We start from the raw sequence: 22,259 nt of genomic DNA, 5'->3' as shown, positions 1-22,259 counted from the left end.
TACCCTGTTTTCAGGTTCTCCATATGTTTAACCCCAACCTTTGGTATCCCTTTCATCTCCATACAGTCAATTCACCCTTTAATCCAGTGTTTCTCATGGACACTACTAACAAGAGCACTAAGTGCCAGTAATCCTTCCCAATTACTGTGATAGTCAAAAATGGTCTCACTCATTTCCAAACTCCCAGGGGGAAGGAGTGTGGAATAATGAATCATGTCTTCTCCTCCACTGGTTATTTATTGCAGGAAAGCTGAATGTCAGTATAGAATTAATTCTATTCCAAGCTGGTATTGGAAGATTACTTCTTTCTGGGCCATATTTCTAGGGATAATCTTATTCAATGAAAGAAGCATTTGATCAAGCTCATCTATATCTGTATTATTTAATATTACAAACAACTGTGTCTAAAGGGAACTCTGCTCATGTATCATCATTAATAACCGTTAATACCAGCATTAGTAATCATATAATAATTAGCCTCTTTGTTTCTCCGAGTTAAGACTCCTGTGATGGGTCAATGTCTCTCAATACAGCTGCCTTTATGTGATTGTATATACCCGATACCTTGCTGTAGAGGAACCGCTGCAGCTCCAGTTCAGCAATTCCTAGCTGTCCATCTTCCTCTGTCAGACGCCATCGTGCCTGAGCAAAGTAGAACTCAGTGCGACGAACCACACTCACATCTTCTTGTTGCTTTCGCAACTCCATCTTATTGGCCTGCTGCAATTGGAAATCCTTAAAACACCTATAAATGGACAGGAGGGCCAAAGCCAATAAGGGTAACAGCATTTGGGTTGGGGGTGGGGTAGAATGCTCTAGAATGATGCAGGAGGTAAACCCAGAGATGGACCTATTTTGGGACAGCTATTCCCTATTTTTTTCACTGGATTCATGCTCCTCACACCCTGGGCCATGGGAGAATAAATCCCATCTTTCAAATTTTTCAATTCCACAGTTGTTGTTGTTGTTGTTGTTGTTGTTTTTTCTTAAGTTCCACACCCATCTTGAGAAACTTAACAACAGAAGACCATGGAGGAAGGGAAAGGGAAAAAAACAGTTACAGAGAGGGAGGGAAGCAAACCATAAGAGACTCTTAAATACAGAGAACAAACTGAGGGTGGATGGGGGAGGGGGTGGGGGAAAGGGAAAAATGGGTGATGGGCATTGAGAAGGGCATTTGTTGGGATGAACACTGGGTGTTGTATGTAAGTGGTGAACCATGGGAATCTACCCCAAAAACCAAGAGCACACTTCACACACTGTATGTTAGCCAATTTGACAATAAATTATAAAAATATGTATACATATATGTATACACACACACACACAAGTATATATATATATGCGCTAACTATGCCACATGCTAACCATGTTAAAAAAAAAAAAAAGTAAGTTCCACACCCAGCATAGGGCTTGAACTCATGATCCTGAGATCAAGAGTCACATGCTCTACTGACTGAGCCATAGAGGTGCTGCTTTTCTTTTTTTTTCCAAGGTTTTATTTTGGGGGTTTTTTGGTATATTTTGAGAGAGAGAGAGAGGGAGAGAGAGAATCCCAAGCAGGCTCCCCGCTGTCAGTTCAGAACCCGACGTGGGGCTCAAACTCAGGAACTGTGAGATTATTACCTGAGGCAAAGTCAAAAGCTGGACACTCAACCGACTAAGCCACCCAAGTGCCCTCCAGGTACTTCTTAATAAAGTAATCTCTGCCCACTAATAAACCCCTACAATTGTATCTGCAATTGTGCTCCTTACTGACCAACTTCCAAGATATTTTATTTTCAGTTCACCTGCATAGCACCAGGGCCACAAGAGCTATCTTTCTGAGCTGATTTTCTCCTTTCCCAGGAGGTACTCTAATGAGGAGCCAAAGCAGGGGCTCTCCTGTTCTCAATCTCTTGGCCAAGACCAGCAACGCTCATTCGGGAAGTGCCCAAATCTACATCAGCCTTTGATAATGCACAATAGATCTAAAGCAAGGAAGAGAAATCAATTCCAGCTGGGGCACTAGAAAAGGGCAGGGAAAGGATGCTATGGCACCTGATGAGGATATTCAGCTCTTCACTTTCCAGCTGTAGGTTGGCTTTCTCCTGGTTTAGCTGCAACTGAAGCTTTTGGTTCAGGTCAAGCAAGTTCTCATTCTTGCTGTCATCCTGCAAAGACTAGGGAGCCAAGGCAGGAGAAACTGAGAGGAGATCTCCTTTGTCCCAGGAGAACACCCTCTCCTCAAACTGCCCTGGTGACTACCTTCATGATAGAATACATCTGCTTTTCCAGCTGCCGTATTTGGGCCACATGCTGCCGCACGGCCTCCTGCAAGTGTAATATGCTGCTGCGCTGTTCCTCAGGATTGCTAGAGATCTCAAGCTGGAACCTGACTCGCTGCTTCTTCTCACTATGCTCCTGAAGGAATGGAAAAGGAAATGAGCAAGGTTTCTTAATAGACATGTCTTGTAGTAAGGTGAAATACAGAAAGGAACAAGAAACAGGGACCTCTTCTGGAAAGCTTACTTGTATCTGTTACCATTAGTAGCAAGCATAAAGGGTAGGCCAATGCAGAAGACATAAAGATTTCACAATAAGCCAGTGCCACAGGGTAGGGATAGAGGTGATAGTGGGGACCAGTTACTGTTTTTAGAGGTATTAAAGTGACTCAGCAGAGAACTGACCAAGAAAAACCACACATAAACAAGCTCTGCAGTCTCAGAAACACTCAGACCTTTTCTAGACAATTTCAACTGCTGCTATTGACTAACACAGGATGTACTCACCACAAGGTCCTTTTTCAGTCTGAAGCATGGCTTTTCTTACTGGACCCCAAATAAAGCACAAGGTCTGTCAGTTCCTGTGAGGTTAACTGGCATTCTATTAGGGCCCATGCTCACCTTCCGCTTAGGTTCTACGTGGAGCAGCAGGTTGTTGACGATGTCTAAGATCATGGCATACTGAGCCGGGTTGGTGGAGATTTCCAGCTCATGATGAATAAGGGTGAAGGTATCCACAGCTCCTAGGTAATTGATAGCAGCTAGGTAAGAAACTCAAGTTTCTCTCTAAATATCGACCCCATCTTCTAACCCATATTTGGTATTAGTGAGAGATGCTCATGGGTAGAAATAGGTTTTCTTATTTTAGAATTAAACAATATCCATTCATCCCAGTTCCCTCCAACAGTCCAGTTTATTCTCTTATAGCAGAACTTACACAATGTAGAGCAAAGTGAAAGTGTTAATGCCCAGGGCACAGTGGGACTTCTAATAACACTACTAACTCAAAACCACTAAGGAAACAGCTACTTTCAAAAATTCTCTAGTTCCCTTCTAAAAGCCTTTCAAGCCCTGAATACCTTCCTGTTTCTTTAGGAGATCTTCCTTTTCCTGGTTCTCATGAACCTCAGGTGGCTTAATCTGAGTTGCCAGCTCAGGATCAATGTCATGGCTGTAACTAATATAGTACATTCGGCAGCTACAGCGTGAAATGATCCGTTGGACTTGCTGGGCTTGTTGCGCCTCAGCTGGCTGGTTCCAATCTGGGAAGAGGTGGGAAAGAGATAAGAGAAAAACATTTTCAATGGAGGTATTGTGAGAACCTCCCAGCCATATGTGATGTTTAGGGAACTCCAGACACTTGCTTTCCCCCTAGCCTAAAACAAAATGGTCCTATTCCAGCATATGTTAATTTTAAGAGTATGTAAGAAAATGCACATCTAACAACACGATGGGGAGTAAGGGAGAGCTGACCTGTGGTGGTGGTAACCATGCCTCCCACTGCCTGCCCGCTCTCCATCAGCTCCTGCACAGAGTCCAGACTACGCTGCCGGTGCTCCTCAATATTCTTTACCTGAAGACAGAGATACAGGCACCTTTAACTCCTAGCCAACTGGGACACAGATGATTATGATGCAAGTAATACTATCTAAATTTCCACTGCCTGGAACAGCTTGAAGGATCTCCCAGGGTAGAAGACATACATGACTCCCTCCTGGCCCACCACCTAAATTCTCCAAACCCAGATGAGTTACATGTCTGCAGGCCTAAGACCAGAAAAGCAAGCTAGGTTAAAATCATATCCTATCTGGGGGCACCTGGGTGGCTCAGTCAGTTAAGTGACTCTTGATACCAGCTCAGGTCATGATCTCACAGTTCTTGGGATCAAGCCTCACATCAGGCTCTGCTTGGGATTCTGTCTCCTTCTCTCTCTCTGCTCCTTCCCCACTTGTGCTCTCAAAATAAATAAATAAACATTAAAAAAAAATCCTATCCCACCTCACACCCATTACGATGGCTACAATCAAAAAAAAAAAAAAAAGTGTTGCCAAGGATGTGCAGAAATTGGAACCCTTGTGCACTGTTGGGGTATGTCAAATGGTACAATGGTACTATGGAAACAGTATGGCAATTCCTCAAAAAATTAAAAATAGAATTTTTGCTATATGACCTAGCAGTTCCACTTCTGGATATACACTGAGAAGAACTGAAAGCAAGGTCTTGAAGAGATTTGTACACCCATGTTCACATGGTATTATTCACAATAGCTAAAATATGGAAGCAACCCAAGTATCCACTGATAGACAAATGGATAAGCAATTTCTTGTACATACAACAGAATCCAATCCTAAAAAGGAAGATGCTAGAACACGAACAAACCTTGAAGAGATTATAGGAAGTGAAAGAAACCAGTCACAAAAAGACAAATACTGTATGATTCCACTTATACAAGGTACTTAAGAACAGCCAAAATCATAGAGACAGAAAGTAGAATGGTGGTTGCTGAGGACTGGAAAGGGGAAGGGAGGTTATGGTTTAATGGGTATAATTTCAGTTTTATAAGATGAAGAGTTAGGGAAATGGATGGTGGTGATGGTTGAACAACATTATGAATGTATTTAATACAAACTTAACTTTACACTTAAAAATGGTTAAAACCAGGGGTGGCATCCAACTCTTGATTTCAGCTCAGGTCACGATCTCAGTTGTGAGATCAAGCCCTACATTGAACTCTGCGCTCAGCATAGAGCCTGCTTGGGATTCCCTCTTTCCTTCTCTCTCTCTGCCCCTCCTCTGCTCACACTCTGTCTCAAAATAAATAAATAAACTTTAAAAATGGTTAAAATGGTAAATTTTATATCTTACCACAATAAAAAAAAATTTTTTTTGAGGAAAAAGTCAATCCTGTCAAGCACAAAAAATTTCATCAAAACCAGTGACTTTCCCACCCACTTTGATATTCATGCAATTGTGGTTTTGCTGTTTTCTGTTTTCAGACAACCACTCTGACACTGTTGCCCATGGGGTAAAGGGAATGAATTCTTTTGAGTCTCTCTGCCAAGCTGAAGTCAAAGTGAATAGTAGAATGAGTGATATGAAGACCATAAGCAGATCTGCCAAGTCACAAAAAATTTCATATGGGGAAGGCAAGATCAAAGTACTCCCACCAAACTCAGTGAAGGAAATCATAAGCAAAACGAAAAGACAACCTACTGAAAGGGAGAAGATATTTGCAAATGATACATAAGGAACTCCTACAACTCAACACCAAACCCCCCCCCCAAAAAAAACATTAATCCAATTAAAAATGGGCAGAGGACCTGAGTAGACATTTTTCCAAAAGAAGACATACAGATGGGCTAACAGACACATGGAAAGATGCTCAAATTCATTAATCATCAGGGAAATACAAATCAAAGCCACTTCACACTAAAATGGCTAGTATCAAAATGAAATAACACATCTTGGCAAGGACGATGACAAAAGGGAAACTGCAACGTTAGCAGGAATGTAAATTGGTGCAGCCATTCTGGCAAACAATACTGAGATTCCTCAAAAAACTAAAAACAGAAGTACCATACGATCTAATAATTCCACTTCTGGGTATTTATTTGAAGAAAATGAAATCATTAATTCGAAAAGCCCTATATTTAATGCTTATTATGTGTATTTATAATAGCCAAGATACAGAAGCAACCTAAATGTCCTTCAACAGATGAATGGATAAAGACGTATTTTATATATACACAATGGGATACTACTAGCCATAAAAAGGAATAAAATCTTGCCATTTTTGGCAATACAGATGGATCTAAGGGTATTATCCCAAGTAAAATCAGACAGACAAAGATAAATCCTATACGATTTCGCTTATATGGGGAATCTAAAAAACAAACAACAAAAACAGAAATAAACCCATAAAGAACTGGTGGTTGCCAGAGGGGAGGAGGGTGGGAGGAATAGGTGAAATAAATCAAGGGGATTAAAAGGTACATACTTCCAGATATAAAATAACTCAGAGATGAAAAGTACAGTACAGGAAATAGTCAATAATACTGTAATAATTTTATATGGTGACAGATGGTAACTACCCTGGTGAGCATTTTATAATGTTTGTAATTGTCAAGTCACTATGCTGTACACCTGAAACTAATATGTCAACTATACTTCAATTAAAGAAACAAAAAAAACCCTAGGATATTCTACTCTAATGCTAATATCACAGCCTGAGGAAAAAAAGGGTTCACATGTAAAAGAGGGCATGCCTAAAAGAAGCAGAGGCCCGGAAAATGCTAGAGATCTTGCATAGCTCATCCTGCCCACCTCTGCCTGAGTATACCTTCTATGCCTACCTCCTGAGATTAGTGGTAAAGAGCACTGCTTGCCTGAATCACAGATGTAATATATCAGCATGACCTCTCATAGTACCAATAACTTGACCCTTACTTGGCTTGACATCTGATTAAATGATTACCTTGTGTGTAATTACACCTGAGGTTGCTTAGATTGAGCCCTAAGGTTGTTGGAGTAAGAAGCACCAGGCAGGGAGGACAGAAAAGGGATTAGCTTTTTCCCCACTGAGTAGAATGGTAAATGAAGTTATCCTATTGGTCCTTAAAGAGGTAGCTGGATCCAGTAACTCATTTGGGTGTACCATGCCCAGCACAATGTGGACACTTCACACCGGTTAAGTAGTAACAATGCTGAGTATTAGGTATATCTTATAACTATTAGATCTCCTATTATTCTGGGAGAATATCCTAGAAATTATAAAGCAAATTCAGTTTTACTACACTGAAAAGAAAATCTATAGCCTAGTCCCTGCCAACTGCTCATAATTCCACCATCTAACAAAATGCTGTCTTGACACACTTAGACCTCCTCTAACTTTTTAAAAATGGTGTAATTATTTTCCATCTAAATGAAGCTTTGTATTTTTCAAAGCAGTTTCTCACCCTTGATCCTTTCAACAATCTTGTGAGGGGGAAGTATTAACTCAATTTTACAAATAAAGGCGACTTGGGGCCCTGGGGTGGCTCAGTTTAAGCCTCTGACTCTGGATTTCAGCTCAGATCATGGTCTCAGAACTGTGAGTTTGAACCCCACATTGGGCTCAGCGCTGACAATGCAGAGCCTGCTTGGGATTCTCTCTCCCTCTCTCTATGCCCCTCCCCTGCTCTCATCTCTCTCTCTCAAAATAAATAGATAAACAAAGTAAATAAAGGTGACTCGCCCAAAGGCTCATGGCTACTATAACAGCAAAGGTGGCATTAGAACTCACATCACCTGAGTCCTAGACAAGCAGTCTTTGTATTCAACCTTACTGCTTTGCTGAAACTAATCAAACATCTTCATAAGAGAAATCAGAGAAAGGGCAGATAAAGAATTTATCTAAAGTTCTCAGGCTTACTGCCTGTTTTCTTGGCTGCCTGCTGATTAGTGTGATTTATTAGCAGAGGTCAGCAATCTTCTCAAACGTAAAAAAGTTCCAACCCATTTTATTCTAGTGCTGGGAAACAAGAATTTCCCTCACAATAAAAAAGAACAGCAAGAGATTAAAAAAAAAGAAAAAAGCACTATGTGCTCACAGACCACAAATCAGAGACTGCCTGCAATTCCTGTATTTGACTAACCTCTAACCAGAGCTGTCGGCCATCCTGCTCAGTGGGGCTGCTTTCAGTGGTGGCAAAGTACTGCATGCCATCCAGTAGGCAAGTCCAGGATGTCTTTTGCTTCAATGTGTCACCATACCAGGCTGGATGGTGTTGGCACTGCAGCAGCTGAGCTTTGGCAGCTGACACAATGACACAGCCTTCTGTCTCCGCTCCACGAAGAACCATCTATGCCATAGACAGGAGCAGAATCATAGCACAAGGGCCACCAGGGAAGATGAGAAGGTCAGTGAAAGGACTGTATCAATGAATGCAGCTGGATCTAATTCTGGCTTACACTATGGTTTTAGAAATGGAAGGATTATCCTGGATACCTGGTGGAAGGAATAATTGTTTGGAGCTCTATCTGCCCATTCTTATTTGGCGCTGGGAGAAGGTGAACACATATGATCAGGATCTAGCCCAATGCTAGGGTGCTCTGGTAAAGAGAAGTTACCTGGCAATTAACCAGCTCAATAAGGCAGTTTCGGTTATATATATCATCCGTCTGGCAGGCAGCGATGCCACACAGCTGATCACTCACACCTGATTCCTCTTCTGTGAACACTACAAACCTGTCTGTCTCTTCAATCAGCTTCTGCAACATGTAGGCACCTGGCAGAGAAGTAGGAAGTGGAAGAAAGTCACAATCTCAAAGGAATATGGGCAATACATCTAGGGCCAAACCGATCTTCCTTCAATTTCTCTAGAAAATACTCTCTCCAACCTGCAACTCCAGCCCACCCACTCCCCTCCTTGATCTCTAAGGGCAAAATAAGGGTTGTCATTTCATTTCCTCAATTTTAACAAAAATAACAGATTCCCAAGAGTGCTATATAATAGCAGCATTTTTTTCTCTTAGGTATATCAACCTCTGATTACTCTAGGATCTTTCTTCTCATTTTGTTCCTTATATTTTTCATTTTATATTATTTTAAATGTTGTTTGTGGACCACTCCTTTCCATATGAAACCACTCCTTTGCCATTAGTGCCACTGTGTTCTCATAGCTCTACTGCTTCCTACGATTATGCCTCTAAATCCTCTTCTCCCATGTCTTAGAAATAAGTATCTCCTCGGGTTCCCTTCTCTTCCTCTTTCTTCTAATGAGTTTTTCTAACAGAGTGTTATGGTTAGCAGCATCCAGAATCAGACTTGTCTGCCTGTCCTGTATTTAAGATCCTATCTCTGCCAGTTACTCGATTGTGACTTTCAGCAGCTTGCTTTAACCTGTGTCTCAGTCCCCTTGTCTGTAAAATAATAGTAACTATCTCATAAGGTTGTTGAGGGAATTTAATGCAATAACATACAAAAGTATTTTGCAGAGTACCTGCCACACAGAAAGCAACTATTATTATCTACTTGGGATTAACTTTTAGCTCTATGCCGAAACTCCCAAAGTCTTCACCTCTAGTTCTAAGCTTTTAGATCCTCATTTCCAGCTGTTGGTTAGACATTACCTAGATGTACTACTTGCACCACAAACTCAGCATGTCCAAATCTGAACTCAACAACCCTGTTCCTCCCCGAACTTTAGTATTTAGTATCCTCCGGCTCTCCTATCTCTGATATTACTGTTACCATCATGCTAGTCCCAGGCTCAAAGCCTCAGTCATTATTGCTTTCTATCTTAACTCTTTCTTCCAACCAGTTGCCAAATTTCTTAGTACAATAACATTTCCACCCATCCCCTCATCTCCATTCCCACTGCCTCTACCAAGTTCAGGCCCTCATTACATGTTGTTGGGACACCATAATAGTTTCCTTATCTGTCTCTCCACCTCCAGTTTCTTCCTCTCCAGTCCTCCTCCACAGCACTGCTAGATTTATCTTCCTAAAAGTAAAGTCTCATGATGACACATCCCCATTCAAAAACTTTCAGTAGTTCACCACTGTCTACTGAATAAGGACCAAAAACTCCTTAGCCTTGTATAAAAGACCTGTGATGGTCTACCTGTGATGGTCTATGTGCAGCTTTCCTTTCCAGGATCTTCCCTCGCTCCTCGCCTTAGTTACTCTCTATGCCAATTGAAACAGATTGTTCGCTCTCCTTTGAACATATGGAGCCTTACCAAATCTACTCCTATTCAGGATGCCTTGAATGCCTTTCCTCCCCATTTCCACAGGTTCAAACCATACTCAGCCTTCAAGGTCCAGCTCAAATGCTACTTTCCTCGATAAACCTTTCCCTGATTGCACTCCCTCCTTCATTCCAGTCAAGAACTCCCATATACTTTTTTCTCTTTTGATTTCTCTTTTGATATCACTTTCCACCTTGTTCTTAAATTTACCACGAACTTGCATTCCTCTATACTTATTCCCTCTCCTTAAAACACCCTCTCCTCTTTTCTTGCCTGCCGAACTCTTATTTATTTTTTAAGGCCCATCTCAATGATCTTTTCTGGGAAGCTTTTCTAGATTTCCCTATGCTGATTTAAATACTTTCTTCTTAAACATTCTTAAAAAGCATTTTCATAATGAAATAATAATTTACATGTCTGTCTATTAGTTTCTGAGCTTCTCCTCATTTTTATATCCCTAATCTCTAGGGTTATGTCTGGTATATTATAAACCCACAATAAGCTAAAATGAATCTATGAATGAATGAGTGATTGGGAATGAATGAATGAACTAAGCTCATCCAGAGATGATAAACTTGTTGAGGCAAGTAGAATGTCATTCGTTTTATATCTCTCACTGAACCCAGCACAGTGTTTTACGCCTGTTAAGTACTCAATATTTGTTAACAAATTAATTCATCAAACCACATAACAATTCTTTAATCATTTTTCTCCCTTACTCATCCCATTCTGGCCCCATCACTCCTTCATGATCCTCTCCTCCTTCCCACAGGATGACACCCTTTAACTGCCCCTATATCACGGCTATGTAAGTCAGAGGTGACCTAATATGGAAAAAGAATAGTTTTCATCTCTATATCTAGATGGAACCAGCCATGATTTAGTCCTCCCAGTTCTTGTTCAATCCTATGCACATATCCTACACCTAACTCTATGAAGTTTTATTTCCCCCAGCTTACCTCCTGAGGACCCCTTATCAGGCTGTCCACTAAAGCTGGGAGTGCTGACGGGAGGTGGGGCTGGGGCACTGGTCAGAACACTCTGCTTTGGCTTTTTAGCTGGCATCTGGGGATCAATCTTTAACCCCTTCAGGGCCTCCGTAGAGAGATTACGTTTGAGTACAGCTGCCTTTTTATAGCCATCATATAAACCAAAGGCAATGTCCCGATTGGTGGTTGTCCAGGAAGCCCGTAAATCTACCAAGTGCAGCTGGTGTGTATGAAAGGCAGGATCCCCAACTCGAGTAGAGAGCTCCTAAGAAACAGGAAAAGAACCACAAGGTAGCATGGAAATTCCCACCATTTCTCCTGGACCACAAAGGCAGAGGCAAGAAAACAAGCTTGTTGAACAAGAAATCTGTTCTGGGGGAGAAAAGAAGACCCTGGAGAAAGAAAAACTAAGTGGTCTTAGTTTGTGCATTAGATTGCATTCTGACTACATCCGCTATATTTTAAATGATTTAGAAAATTTCAACACATGGGGCGCGCCTGGCTGGCTCACTCGGTAGTGTATACGACTCTTGATCTCCGGGTCATGAGTTCAAGCCCCACCTTGGGTGTGAAGCCTACTTAAAAAAAAAAAAACAAAAAAGAAAAGAAAAGAAAATTTCAACATAAAAAATCTTTCTTTAATTAGGAAAAAACAACAACAAAAAATGCCAAAGAAGGTGCTAGGAAAAAAGTTTTACTGTTTCTTGAAAGGCAAGAGACTATCTTTAGGAGACGGAGAGAAGGAATATTCAAAAAGAGGTACGCTGATACAAATGATAATAGTGAGTTCATCAGACAGTAATGATATTTTTACTTGGAATACAGTTAGAAACGTTACCCGGGACTTAGCTTAAAACCTACTGCTATGGACTAAATTGTGTCCCTCTCCATAATTCATATGTTGAGACCATAATCCCCAATGTGACAATATTTGGAGATGTGACTTTTAGGAGGTAATTAAGTTTACATGAAGTCACAAGAGTGAGGCCCTTGTGATGGGATTAGTGCCCTTATAAGAGACACCAGAGAGCGTGTTCTCTCCCTCTCTTTTCCTGCCATGTGAGGACCCAGCGAAGGCAACTGTCTACAAGCCAGGAGGGGAGCCCTCACCAGAATCTGACTATGTTGGCCCCTGATCTTAGACTTTCCAGCCTCTAGAACTGTCAGGAATAAATTTCTGTTGTTCAAGCCACACATTCTTTGGTGTTTTGTTATAGCAGCCCTGTAACAGCAGACTAAAACACCTACTGATAAAAATAAGGTAGCAAAGAGACTGTGTCAGGCGGTACCTCCTCAGCCGTGCGATTGCTGTGCCGTTGGTAGGTGAGAGAGGACAGGCTCAGTAGGTGGGTCTTTGTTACCAAGGGATCAAGGCAGTGATCAGCATTTTCTTCAGTGGGTGAAGCCATAAGGTGAACAGTCACCTGACTTAGGTCACTAACCATCTGGGTCACACTCCAGTCAGAGATGAGACGCCGCATCACTGTGCCCGCTGAGAAAAGGAGGCATACAGAGCCCATGCAGACCAGTACAGAAGAACAGTGTGGGACACATAGAGGGAAGAGAAATGTGAAGGGCAAAGAGGGTAGGAAAAATGAAGGCAGTCTTTGACCTTACCTTGAGGTATAAGCCGCTGAGTTCCCCTAGTGAAGACATGGCCCTGACTGCACTCAATCTGGATGCCCCGTTGCTGGGCAAATGAGGCCCAATAATGCACCTGGCAACAAGAGAGCATAATACTGAACAAAGAATGACATCAGATGATTAAGATGAGAAAAAACACAAAAACGAGGGAAAGGGAAAGAACTGAAGATGTCACCAGGGCTGTCAGAGCCTGACCTGTAGCTGGGGAAAGAGTGCAGTATAGGAAAGCTGCTTGTAGTGCTGGCCGAGTTTCTTTTTGCTAGGTTTCAGGTTATTAAAGAGCTTTCCCCTACAGATAGGCCTTGTGACACTAGTCCAAGTTGCCCAGAAGTTTTGCATCCAGCGCAGGGTACTACTATATAGCAGAATCCGGGGCTGGGATATCGCTGCAAAAGAAAGGATAGACATTTCCTACCTGTGGTTAAAACACAGAGATAAAGCTAGCTTCAGCTTTTAGAGGTTTAAAAATCCAAACAGCATTCAGCCTCACACTATCCCCAACACCCGTTCCTTTTAAAGATCTAAGCTTTGTTTTCACCAACCCTCTCTCAGAAAAGGTCCTAATCCAAATCCTCCCTTGCTTTCCTTATCCCCTCCCCCAAGGGTCAAGTTGAAGTCCTCAGTGTTTAAGCCCATCCTCCCAACCCTTCCTCCCGCTGCCCCAGACCCAAGCCTCACTCCCACTGTGCCGGGTCAGATCCATCTTGATGGAGAGATTGAGGTTCTCAGAGCGGAATGCCCGGTAGGAGTCATGGAGCTGGCCCAAGGGCACCTCAGGCAGGAACTCTGGAGCCCGCAGAGTGACACCATGGTGATCATGGGGGTTCCCATGGCACAGCCACTGCAGGTCCAGTGTCATGCAGAGGTCAGGCAGGTGAAGGAAGCAGCAGTCATCATACCTGTCTCACAACAGAGTCCCAGCCCTCAGTGCCCTGGTCACTTGCAACCCCCTGGCCCTTCCCCACTCCCTCCAACCTGAGTCCCTCACCCCGTTGAGGCATTACTCCACTCACTTAGAAGCTGTTCTCACGTTGACATCCAAGTCACCCTTGAACACAAACTGACCAGGTTTCCAATGAAAAGACAGGTGGCTCCACTCCCAGTGCATATTTTCAGTTGTGTTGTACGGGTCCTATAACCATCCCCAACAACTTGGTGAGATCTGGATACAAGTATCCTCCAAATCTCCCAAATCAGTACCTTTTCCTCTCCCTACCATGTGCTACACAGGCCCCAACCACACCATCCTAGTAACTCCTCTGGAACCCCTCACCTCAGTAGCCAGCTGGTGCAGATTTGCCTGTTCTATGTCCATGTGCCAGTCCCCATGAAACAGTAGACGGCTCTTGTCCCACCAGGGCAAGGGTGGGCTGGGGTCAGCTGAAGGCTTGGTCAAGAGGTCCACAGATTGGCTAATCAGGGTCCAGGCTGGATCCCAGCACGGGCCCCATACCACTGTGTACTGGAAGATTTCCGCTGGGACAGAGGGGCAAAGGGTACAGCTTGTTACACAACTTCTTTCTTCACTCCAGAAGGGCCTCAGCTCATCTCCCATCCTAGCAACCACAACATCCCTCAGCCAAACCAACTGCCTTCCTCTACTCACAGCGGAAGTCGTGGTAGAACTTGAGTGGGGGCATGTTCCTCTCTACTGCCACATTACCCCATGGAAGCCCCAAGTGCAAGATCTGACGCCGCCGGGAGCAAGGCTGACCACTCTGCTCGGTGCCCACAAGTCGACCCATCAGCCTCCAGTCACGGATCTCAAACAGGTATCGGGGATAATCTCTTATCCGAACTGTTATTACAGGGAGGATATACAATGGCTATTCAGAGGACTGTCTCAATATTCTCAAACATTTTTCTCCCCCACCACTACTTTTACCCATCTATTTAACAAAGTCAACTGAGAGAACAAGAGCTGGCAATTGACAGAAAAGCTGAAAAAGGGCATGGAGACACTGAGCAGATGGTGAGGGGAATACCACTGAGATCCAAGGGGTACACCAACCCTGAAGATGACTGTGTTAGCTGTCCCTTTATGTTAGCCAAGCAGTTTCAGGGTGAAATTCAGGAACAAAGAAAGGGAAGAGGAGCCCACCCATCCCACTCCACCCATCCCACAACCACCAGAGTTCCCAATATAACTGAGCTCCTCTGCATCCACTCAAAGAGCTTCCTGGAGCTGGGAGGGCAAACACCAGACTCTGCAAATAAGGAAGTACTGCTTACCCAAAAATGTCTTAACACTGCACTTCAGCATACGACACCACTGAATGACAAGATCTACTCCCTCAGCAGGGAAAGGGCTGCCTGGATCAAGCTCTTGAACTTGCTCTACCACACGCTCAGGGCCATGGAAGGAGACATCTGCCAGAGCTACCAGCTCTAGCCCCGCCAGGCTCCAAGTGAGCAGGGCCCGGCGCATAGGTGTGTTGCCATAGAGACGACGGGAACGCTGAATGTAGATTTCAATGTTTTTATGTTCCAAAGAGGCATAGAGCTCCTCAATTTTGCGGGCTGGCAGTAACTCCCCATGTTGCTTCCGAAGGGCAGCCACCTTGGCATCCAGCAACTGCAGCCTTTTGGCACTCTCCTTACTTTCATCCTTCATCAGTTCATAGTTATCACGAAGTTTCACCTCAAAAATGTCATCCAGGAAAACCCATGAGAAGTGCTGAACCTTCAAGAGTAGATCCGGTGGGAGTGGGGCAGGGCTTGGGGAAGCCTGAGCATGCGTTCCTCGATGCAGCCCCTTCAGCCATTTCTGAACTCCCACAGCCTCATCCAGAGTTCGAGAGAAATCGTACTGATAAGGAAACTCCACTGAGACTGATCCCAGGGACAGGAGCCAAACACGGTTCCGGAGGGTCTGCAGCACAGGGAAGGGGTTCCGGTGGAGGATCATCTCCTCCAGTTCAGGTAGCAGCTGTACTTCCACCTCCTTGAAGTTGAAGATGTTATTGCCATCAAAGCCGGCAGCCAGCTCTGGGCAGTAAGCCTGCAGTGAACCCCCATGCCTGCTCAGCGACACACTCTCTGCAGCCAGGGTAATGAACTTGTCCTCAGCTACAAAAGCTGTCAGCTTAGCTGTGCTCACCTCTAGTGTGAGGTTTAGGAGCCGCTTTGGAGGAGATGGCTCAGGGAGATGACCTTCTGGCTCAGACGCAGCCTCTGGAGTCTCTAGTGCAAGGAGTGGAACAGTCTCGGGAAACAGAGTGGCTCTTAGTAGGTCTCGGCAATGCAGGGTAGCCAGGACGTGCTGGTACAGGTACATGTGATCTGGGGGGCTCCAAAGTAAGGTCAGCCCTGCACCACACTGAACCTTCAGGGAGCAAGAGAAAAGGATCTGTCAGTTACAATATCCCAAAATAGGAGAGCTGACCGGGAATATTATACAAGCACACCTGGGTCAAGAACCATCTCCACTAGGAAGTATTTCCTGAGTAGCCTCATTAGTTACTCCTTTGCCTTGTTCCCCTTAGCACGAATGTGCTGAGCTAACGGTTCTTGTTTATCTTATGTGTAAGAGCACTCACACTTTTGAATTCTCAACTGGATTCTAAATTGTCCGAGAGTAGAGATCATGTGTGTTGATTCTTTAATATCTACCATAGGATATCAGCTATGTACAGCAGACAGTTAATCATTTGGCTTTATATTTCTGTCTATGAGTTATTTTTCTATAACAGGCTCACTCTGCATAATAACCACTGCAACAATCAATTTGAAAATGTTTTATGCATTGATTGCATCTCAATTCTTAAATATAAAAAAGACTGACCACACAAATCAATACAGCAATTGATTTACACAAAAGTATGCCTCAAAGAAGGGAGTCCTTGTCAGCTTGGAAAACAAAATCAATTCTGAATAGTGAAGCAGAGAAAATTTAAATTCCAGAACAGAAAAATTCCTTTGAGTTCCAGCCTCTAAAAAGGCAACTCTTCAGTTTCCAAGGGAAGCTGAAGCCTGACAATTAGGAAGATATCCCACACCTCTCCTAAGAGGGTTCCATGTCCACCTGATAGTCTGAGGAGAAAAATCTTGGAAAGCCTCTTAAAACTTGCCAGTGCCTCCATCTTCAGAGCCATTCCAGCCTTTTATTTTTATTTACTTATATTTAAAGATTTTATTTTTAAGTAATCTCTACACCCAACGTGGGGCTCGAACTTAAAACCTCAAGATCAAGAGATGTATGCTCCAGCAAGTGAGTCAGCAAGGCACCCCTCCCTTCCAGCCTTTTAATGAGCTGGGTGCTTCAGGAAAGTAACACCAGATCATGATCTTTAAAAAAAAAAGCTCCTTATTTTTCAGAGATATGCACTGAAATGTTTACGGTTGAAATTATACGTCTGGTATAGGTCTGCTTCAAAATAATCCCAGAGCGGGAGGTGGATGGCAGAGTGTAGCTAAAACACATTGGTCCTAAGCTGGCAATTACTGAAGCTGGGTATGGATACGTACAAGTTCATATGTTCTAATTGTGTGTATATTTTACATCCCACAATAAAGAGTTAAAAATGTACAGAACAAGCAAGGACAAAAAGAATAACACAAGGTGTCCTATTTCTCACAGTTTGAGTTTCACACCAGACTCAAAAGACTGGGAAATGCTCTAAGCCTAGGGAGAAGCCAACCTGACTCCACCTCCCCAAAGAAGCATTACCTCCAGGGAGCGGATGCTGCTGTGGTAGGTGATGGACAGCATGGAGAGGCTGAGCACGGGAGTGGGGATGTCAGGAGCCTTGCAGCACGGCTGCATCTTCTCTGTGACGGACTTCACCAGCGCAAGCACAAGTCCCTGGACACCCACAGTGGAGGTTTCAGCACTTCCCAGGATAGTCAGCGTGTCCAGTCGGACCTCGGAAGCACCTAACATCCAGAAACCATGTCAGCATCGGTTCGCAGCTCTCAAATGGCAACCGCAGCCCTCACTCTCCTTTCTTATTTATTCCCTCCACTCTAGCTTTCTGTGTTACCCATACCTCCCTAAGATCATTCCTCATGTTTCAGGGAAACTTTTCCTTTCCTAAATTAACCTACCTAAATCTGGCAGACCCAAAGAAGCTCCCTAACCGCTACAAGGTGCCTGGAGACGTACCAGTTACTCTCTAGAACTAAACACACACGGAAATAAAAAAAATCAATTTCTTGATCAACTATCAAGGCTTTTTTTTTTAATGTTTATTTTCTTTTTGAGCAGGGGAGAGAGAAGGAGAGAGAGAGTGGAACAGAGGATCAGAAGAGGGCTCTGTGCTGACAGCAGACAGCCCAAAGCAGGGCCTGAACTCACATATTGTGAGATCATGGCCTGAGCCTAAGTTGGACACTTAACCAACTGAGCCACCCAGGTGCCTCAAGGCTTTTTTTTTAATAATGATTTGACTTTTTATTTTTTTAATACAATTTATTGTCAAATTGGCTTACAAACAGCACCCAGTGCTCATCCCAACAAGTGCCCTCCTCAATGCCCATCACCCATTCTTCCCTCTCCCCCACCCCCTTTTTTAAATAAATCTTGCTTAATATTTAATAGCTCCTACAGACCTTTAAGAAACATCAAGAAACCCAATAGTTATGTAAGACCTTCCAGTATCTCATGCCTTTAATTTAGAAAATTTTCACATAATCATGGGGCACCTGGGTGGCTCAGTCAGTTAAGCATCCAACTTCAGCTCAGGTCACCATCTCGCAGTTGGTGAGCTCCAGCCCCAAGTCGGGTTCTGTGCTGACAGTTCAGAGCCTAGAGCCTGCTTCAGATTCTGTGCCTCCCTCTCTCTCTGCCCCTCCCCTGCTCATACATGCACATGCACTTGCTCTCTCTCCCAAAAATAAACATTAAAAAAATAAAATTAAATAAATAAATAAAATAGAAAAATTCACACAGTCAGCTTCATTAAATGAAAAGGCACAGACTGAACCAGCATAATCTGCTTAGGTTAGAAACTACCCACTTCGGTACAGACTTCCTGTCCCACTTACCAACCAGGGCAGAAAGGGTGAACAAGTTCATGTCCTCCACCTTCAAGTCCACCTTCCACAGTAGTGACACAGATTCCCCAAATGAAGACTCTCTAGAGACAGCGGACTTCCCAGACTGTGTGTCCATCAAGGATAAAATGCGAGAGAGACACTGGGCACAGGTATCTGATGCTTCTACCTGCAGTCCTCGGATGGTACAATCAAGAAACAGGGTATCTGACTGGGTGCTAGACAGGCCCAAAGGTTGGTTATAGCTACCCTAGAAAAGAAGCAGAGGGAGCCCCATTATGAGCATGCAGACACACAGTTCTATAATACCCTGATGCATCATATTCTGCCAAAAAGGGGCTCCATGCTCTAAAGCAGGGCAGGACAAGGAAACTATATGGGGCTCCTGTTCACCAAAGTCCCCACCTACCTGTAGTGTGAAGGAGTCCAGGACAAGTGCCTCACCCCAAACATGCATATTGGGTGGGTGGGGTGCCCGCTGAATGTGAGAGTCACTGCCCACCCGCCAGCAGAGGTGGTCCACAGTTAGGACGCCGCGCTGATGGATACTCTGTGGCCTCAGGTGCTGGTAATCTGAACAAAGAAGGTGGGAGAGAAGAGTTCTGTGGAACCACTGTGGCCATCAATTGGGCCCAGCTTCACTAATGGACAGATTCTTACTCCTTTTCCATACCAGAGCCTTACCTAGAGAGATGGAATTGAATCCCAAGGCAAAGGGTGGTGTATCACCAAGCTGAATGGAAACGTTGACATTGGAGATGGAAGTGCTAAAGATAATGGGAGCCAGGATCTGGGGGAAGGTTCTGCAAAGGGACAGACATCACTGTTTGGTAAGGAAAGAATTCCAGCTTCCTATTATGGAGGAGACAGCTGAAGCTCTCCAAAGTCAGGGTGAGTTTGGTTGTGATTCTTAGAATGGAAAACAACCAGAAAATTAAAAGACTGAAATTTTCAGTTTGCTGTTTACTGCTACTCCCAACAATAATCTGTAGGAATGCCACAGTTACTAGGTTGAACCACATGAGACTGCCATTTCATAGGTCAGATATGAATGTCAAATATAGACATCGGCATATCGTATGATTCAACCTAATACAACCAAGGGGCATTCCTTCCAAGCCATGGAAGGTGACATGACCGACCACCTTAAAATCTAAGGCAGACAAGATACTGTGGATCATTTAAGTTCAGTTCAACAATTGTTTATTTTGTATAATAAGGCACTATGCTGAGCAATAACGACATAGAAACAAAAAGGACCTCATCCTACCGTCAAAGAACCTAGTATAATGGGGAAGATCTATAAAATAGAATTGCTACTGAAGTAATCAAATACACATTTAACACAATATGCCACTTTAGACCAAAAGAATCTGAGAATCCACCTGGTAAGATGGTGGCTGAAAAAGATTACACTGACCTTTTTTTTCTTTGCGTAAGAACAGATGAACTAGACCCTTGGGTCTCCAGTGCTAGCATGTGCAGCCAGTGAGAGAATTCCTGGTGCCGGTAATGAATAATGCAAGTATTCAAAACCAGGGAGGCTAGGAGGTCGATGGTGGTCACCTGAAAATAAATACCAGAACTGTGGGCTTGGGTTTTATCTCATTAGCTCACAATGCAACGATACAGGGAGAGAGTAGAGAAAGGAACGATTCTTGGTATCACAGTCATCACACCTGCACACTGGCCTTGAGGGAGTTGAGACAGACAATGCGCTGGCGGCTCTGGGACAGCAACAACCCATCTGTAAGGGTAAAGAGCAGATCAGAGAAGAACACTGGGGAAACAAAACATAAAACTAGGAGAGGGTCAGAGGCAGGCAAGCAGATGAACAGATTATCACCCAAACTCATGAATTGGGGCTATTTTCTCTCAGTATGTTCTCTCCTCTCCATCTCCAGTTACACTGATATTAAACTAAAAAGACCAAATGGGGCACAGGGGAAAGAGTGTCTGGTACTCTCAGTACCGACATCCCCACCCGTGAACCTTTCAGTACGAGTTCAGTGTTCATCTGTGCCATATCAGAGTTTGCTGTGAAGCTTCGAAGAGGCAGCTGGTCCTCATCACGGTGGTACAGGAACTGCAGCAGCTTCAGTGTCCAATTCAGGTGCCTGGATGAGAGACAGACTCTGGCTCAGAAATACGTGCCATTCTGGGGTGCCTGGGTGGCTCGGTCGGTTAAGCGTCTGACTGTGGCTCAGGTCATGAGCTCGCAGTCCGTGAGTTTGAGCCCCACATCAGGCTCTGTGCTGGCAGCTTGGAGCCTGGAGCCTGCTTCAGATTCTGGGTCTCTCTCTCTGCTCCTTCCCCATTCACACTCTGTCTCTCTCTCCCTCCCAAAAATAAACATTAAAAAAAAATAAATAAATAAAACAAACAAAAAAAAAAGAAATACATGCCATTCTTACTCCCTTTCTCCCCACAGACAAACTCAGTGCAGCTACTAGGCTGGTTACAGAGACCCCAGCATATAGCTCCAGTTATCATTCTCCGTACTTCTGTGCCAGGAGAGATCTCACCTCTTTTGACTGTTCATGGACAGCACCACACTTGTGATCTCCATCTTCACTTTGACCTGGTCTGGCAGCTGCTGAAGGAGGTACAGGCCAGGCAGAGCTGGCTCAGCCAAGTTCTCTGTCACCTCTGAAAACATAAATGAATAACACAGGAGCAATGAATCCTGAACACACTCAGGTCTCCCAAAATGCCCCGTCCTCTTTGGCCACGTCTTCCACATAAAATAGGCTAACCCAATGCCCAATATTAGGCCGGGGCTTTACCTGAACAAGGAACAGGTTTGGGTGCTAGGCTTGGGCTCTGGCGCAGCAGCTGACTATGGAAAAGGCCCTCATGCAGTTCAGCATGGAGTGTCCACATATCCACAGCGATCACCTTCAGTTGCCGACTGCTGATGCCCACCTCTAGACACAACTTTAGGGCCAGTGAGAGCTCCGCTAGGCAAGTGTCCTCCTACAGGGAGGATAAGCCTCTGAGGTGTTAAAAAGTAGGCAGTTTGGGGTCAAAATGCAATGGTCTGGAACACCACCTTGAGAGAATCCACATAAGAACACAGAAGCTCCTTCGTATCTTGCACCCAGAAGGAAACAAGGCATCTGAATGACCATGGCATACTCACCAACTGGCCACTCTTTAGAACTTTGCTGTTGATCTGATTTAGGCTCACCTCACATTTCAGCCTGGGAAAGGAAAAAAAAAAAAAAATTAGAGTACTTGGCCCCTTTCCTCACCATTTAAGTTCAATCAAGCTTTGCTGGCTGAAAGGAACAAGGCAAGGAGAAGTGCCTAATCTCAACCTCTCCTCAATTGCTACAGGATGAAAATCTGACACCTTAATAAGAAAATTCACCCACCCTAAAACAATTTTAAGACAAGAATGGAACTACCTGACCCTCTTCTACCCAATGGTTACCTTTTCCCATCACTGTCCAAAAGAAAGCTGCTTTCTCTGATCTGAATGTGCCACAAGGACTCAGAAGTAGCCACCTTGAGAACCATGATGTTTATAGAATCTACGTGAATGGAGAACAGCTAGAAGAAGCAAAGAAGAATAATGATTAATATCAAGGCACTACTTTTCCCTCCTAACAGAGAAAGAATAACAGGTAGCTCT

General features: G+C 43.9%; 1 protein-coding gene across 4 annotated transcripts in view; it reads right to left on the bottom strand.

The window, feature by feature from the left end:
* The window catches only part of KIAA0100 (KIAA0100 ortholog), a 31,428-nt gene that overhangs the window by 6,914 nt on the left and 2,255 nt on the right, over positions 1 to 22,259 (bottom strand). For all 4 annotated transcript variants that reach the window (XM_042967141.1, XM_042967142.1, XM_042967144.1 and 1 more), the window contains exons 5-32: positions 22,059 to 22,177; positions 21,765 to 21,825; positions 21,409 to 21,598; positions 21,148 to 21,271; positions 20,615 to 20,739; positions 20,302 to 20,369; positions 20,043 to 20,188; positions 19,307 to 19,425; positions 19,032 to 19,195; positions 18,614 to 18,872; positions 17,298 to 17,503; positions 14,861 to 15,953; positions 14,235 to 14,426; positions 13,902 to 14,104; positions 13,642 to 13,760; positions 13,307 to 13,527; positions 12,824 to 13,014; positions 12,602 to 12,701; positions 12,274 to 12,476; positions 10,955 to 11,249; positions 8,373 to 8,530; positions 7,898 to 8,104; positions 3,738 to 3,837; positions 3,344 to 3,526; positions 2,886 to 3,007; positions 2,248 to 2,403; positions 2,041 to 2,162; positions 565 to 745 (exon numbers count right to left, since the gene is read on the bottom strand). In XM_042967141.1, the coding sequence (XP_042823075.1) occupies positions 565 to 745; positions 2,041 to 2,162; positions 2,248 to 2,403; positions 2,886 to 3,007; positions 3,344 to 3,526; positions 3,738 to 3,837; positions 7,898 to 8,104; positions 8,373 to 8,530; positions 10,955 to 11,249; positions 12,274 to 12,476; positions 12,602 to 12,701; positions 12,824 to 13,014; positions 13,307 to 13,527; positions 13,642 to 13,760; positions 13,902 to 14,104; positions 14,235 to 14,426; positions 14,861 to 15,953; positions 17,298 to 17,503; positions 18,614 to 18,872; positions 19,032 to 19,195; positions 19,307 to 19,425; positions 20,043 to 20,188; positions 20,302 to 20,369; positions 20,615 to 20,739; positions 21,148 to 21,271; positions 21,409 to 21,598; positions 21,765 to 21,825; positions 22,059 to 22,177 (5,427 nt within the window). The remainder of the gene's footprint in view (positions 1 to 564; positions 746 to 2,040; positions 2,163 to 2,247; positions 2,404 to 2,885; positions 3,008 to 3,343; positions 3,527 to 3,737; positions 3,838 to 7,897; positions 8,105 to 8,372; positions 8,531 to 10,954; positions 11,250 to 12,273; positions 12,477 to 12,601; positions 12,702 to 12,823; positions 13,015 to 13,306; positions 13,528 to 13,641; positions 13,761 to 13,901; positions 14,105 to 14,234; positions 14,427 to 14,860; positions 15,954 to 17,297; positions 17,504 to 18,613; positions 18,873 to 19,031; positions 19,196 to 19,306; positions 19,426 to 20,042; positions 20,189 to 20,301; positions 20,370 to 20,614; positions 20,740 to 21,147; positions 21,272 to 21,408; positions 21,599 to 21,764; positions 21,826 to 22,058; positions 22,178 to 22,259) is intronic.

This window comes from Panthera tigris, chromosome E1 (assembly GCF_018350195.1).
Source record: "Panthera tigris isolate Pti1 chromosome E1, P.tigris_Pti1_mat1.1, whole genome shotgun sequence".
Classification (NCBI taxonomy): Eukaryota; Metazoa; Chordata; class Mammalia; order Carnivora; family Felidae; genus Panthera; species Panthera tigris.
Note: the sequence above shows the minus strand (reverse complement) of the source record. Positions and strands in the feature narration are given on the sequence as shown.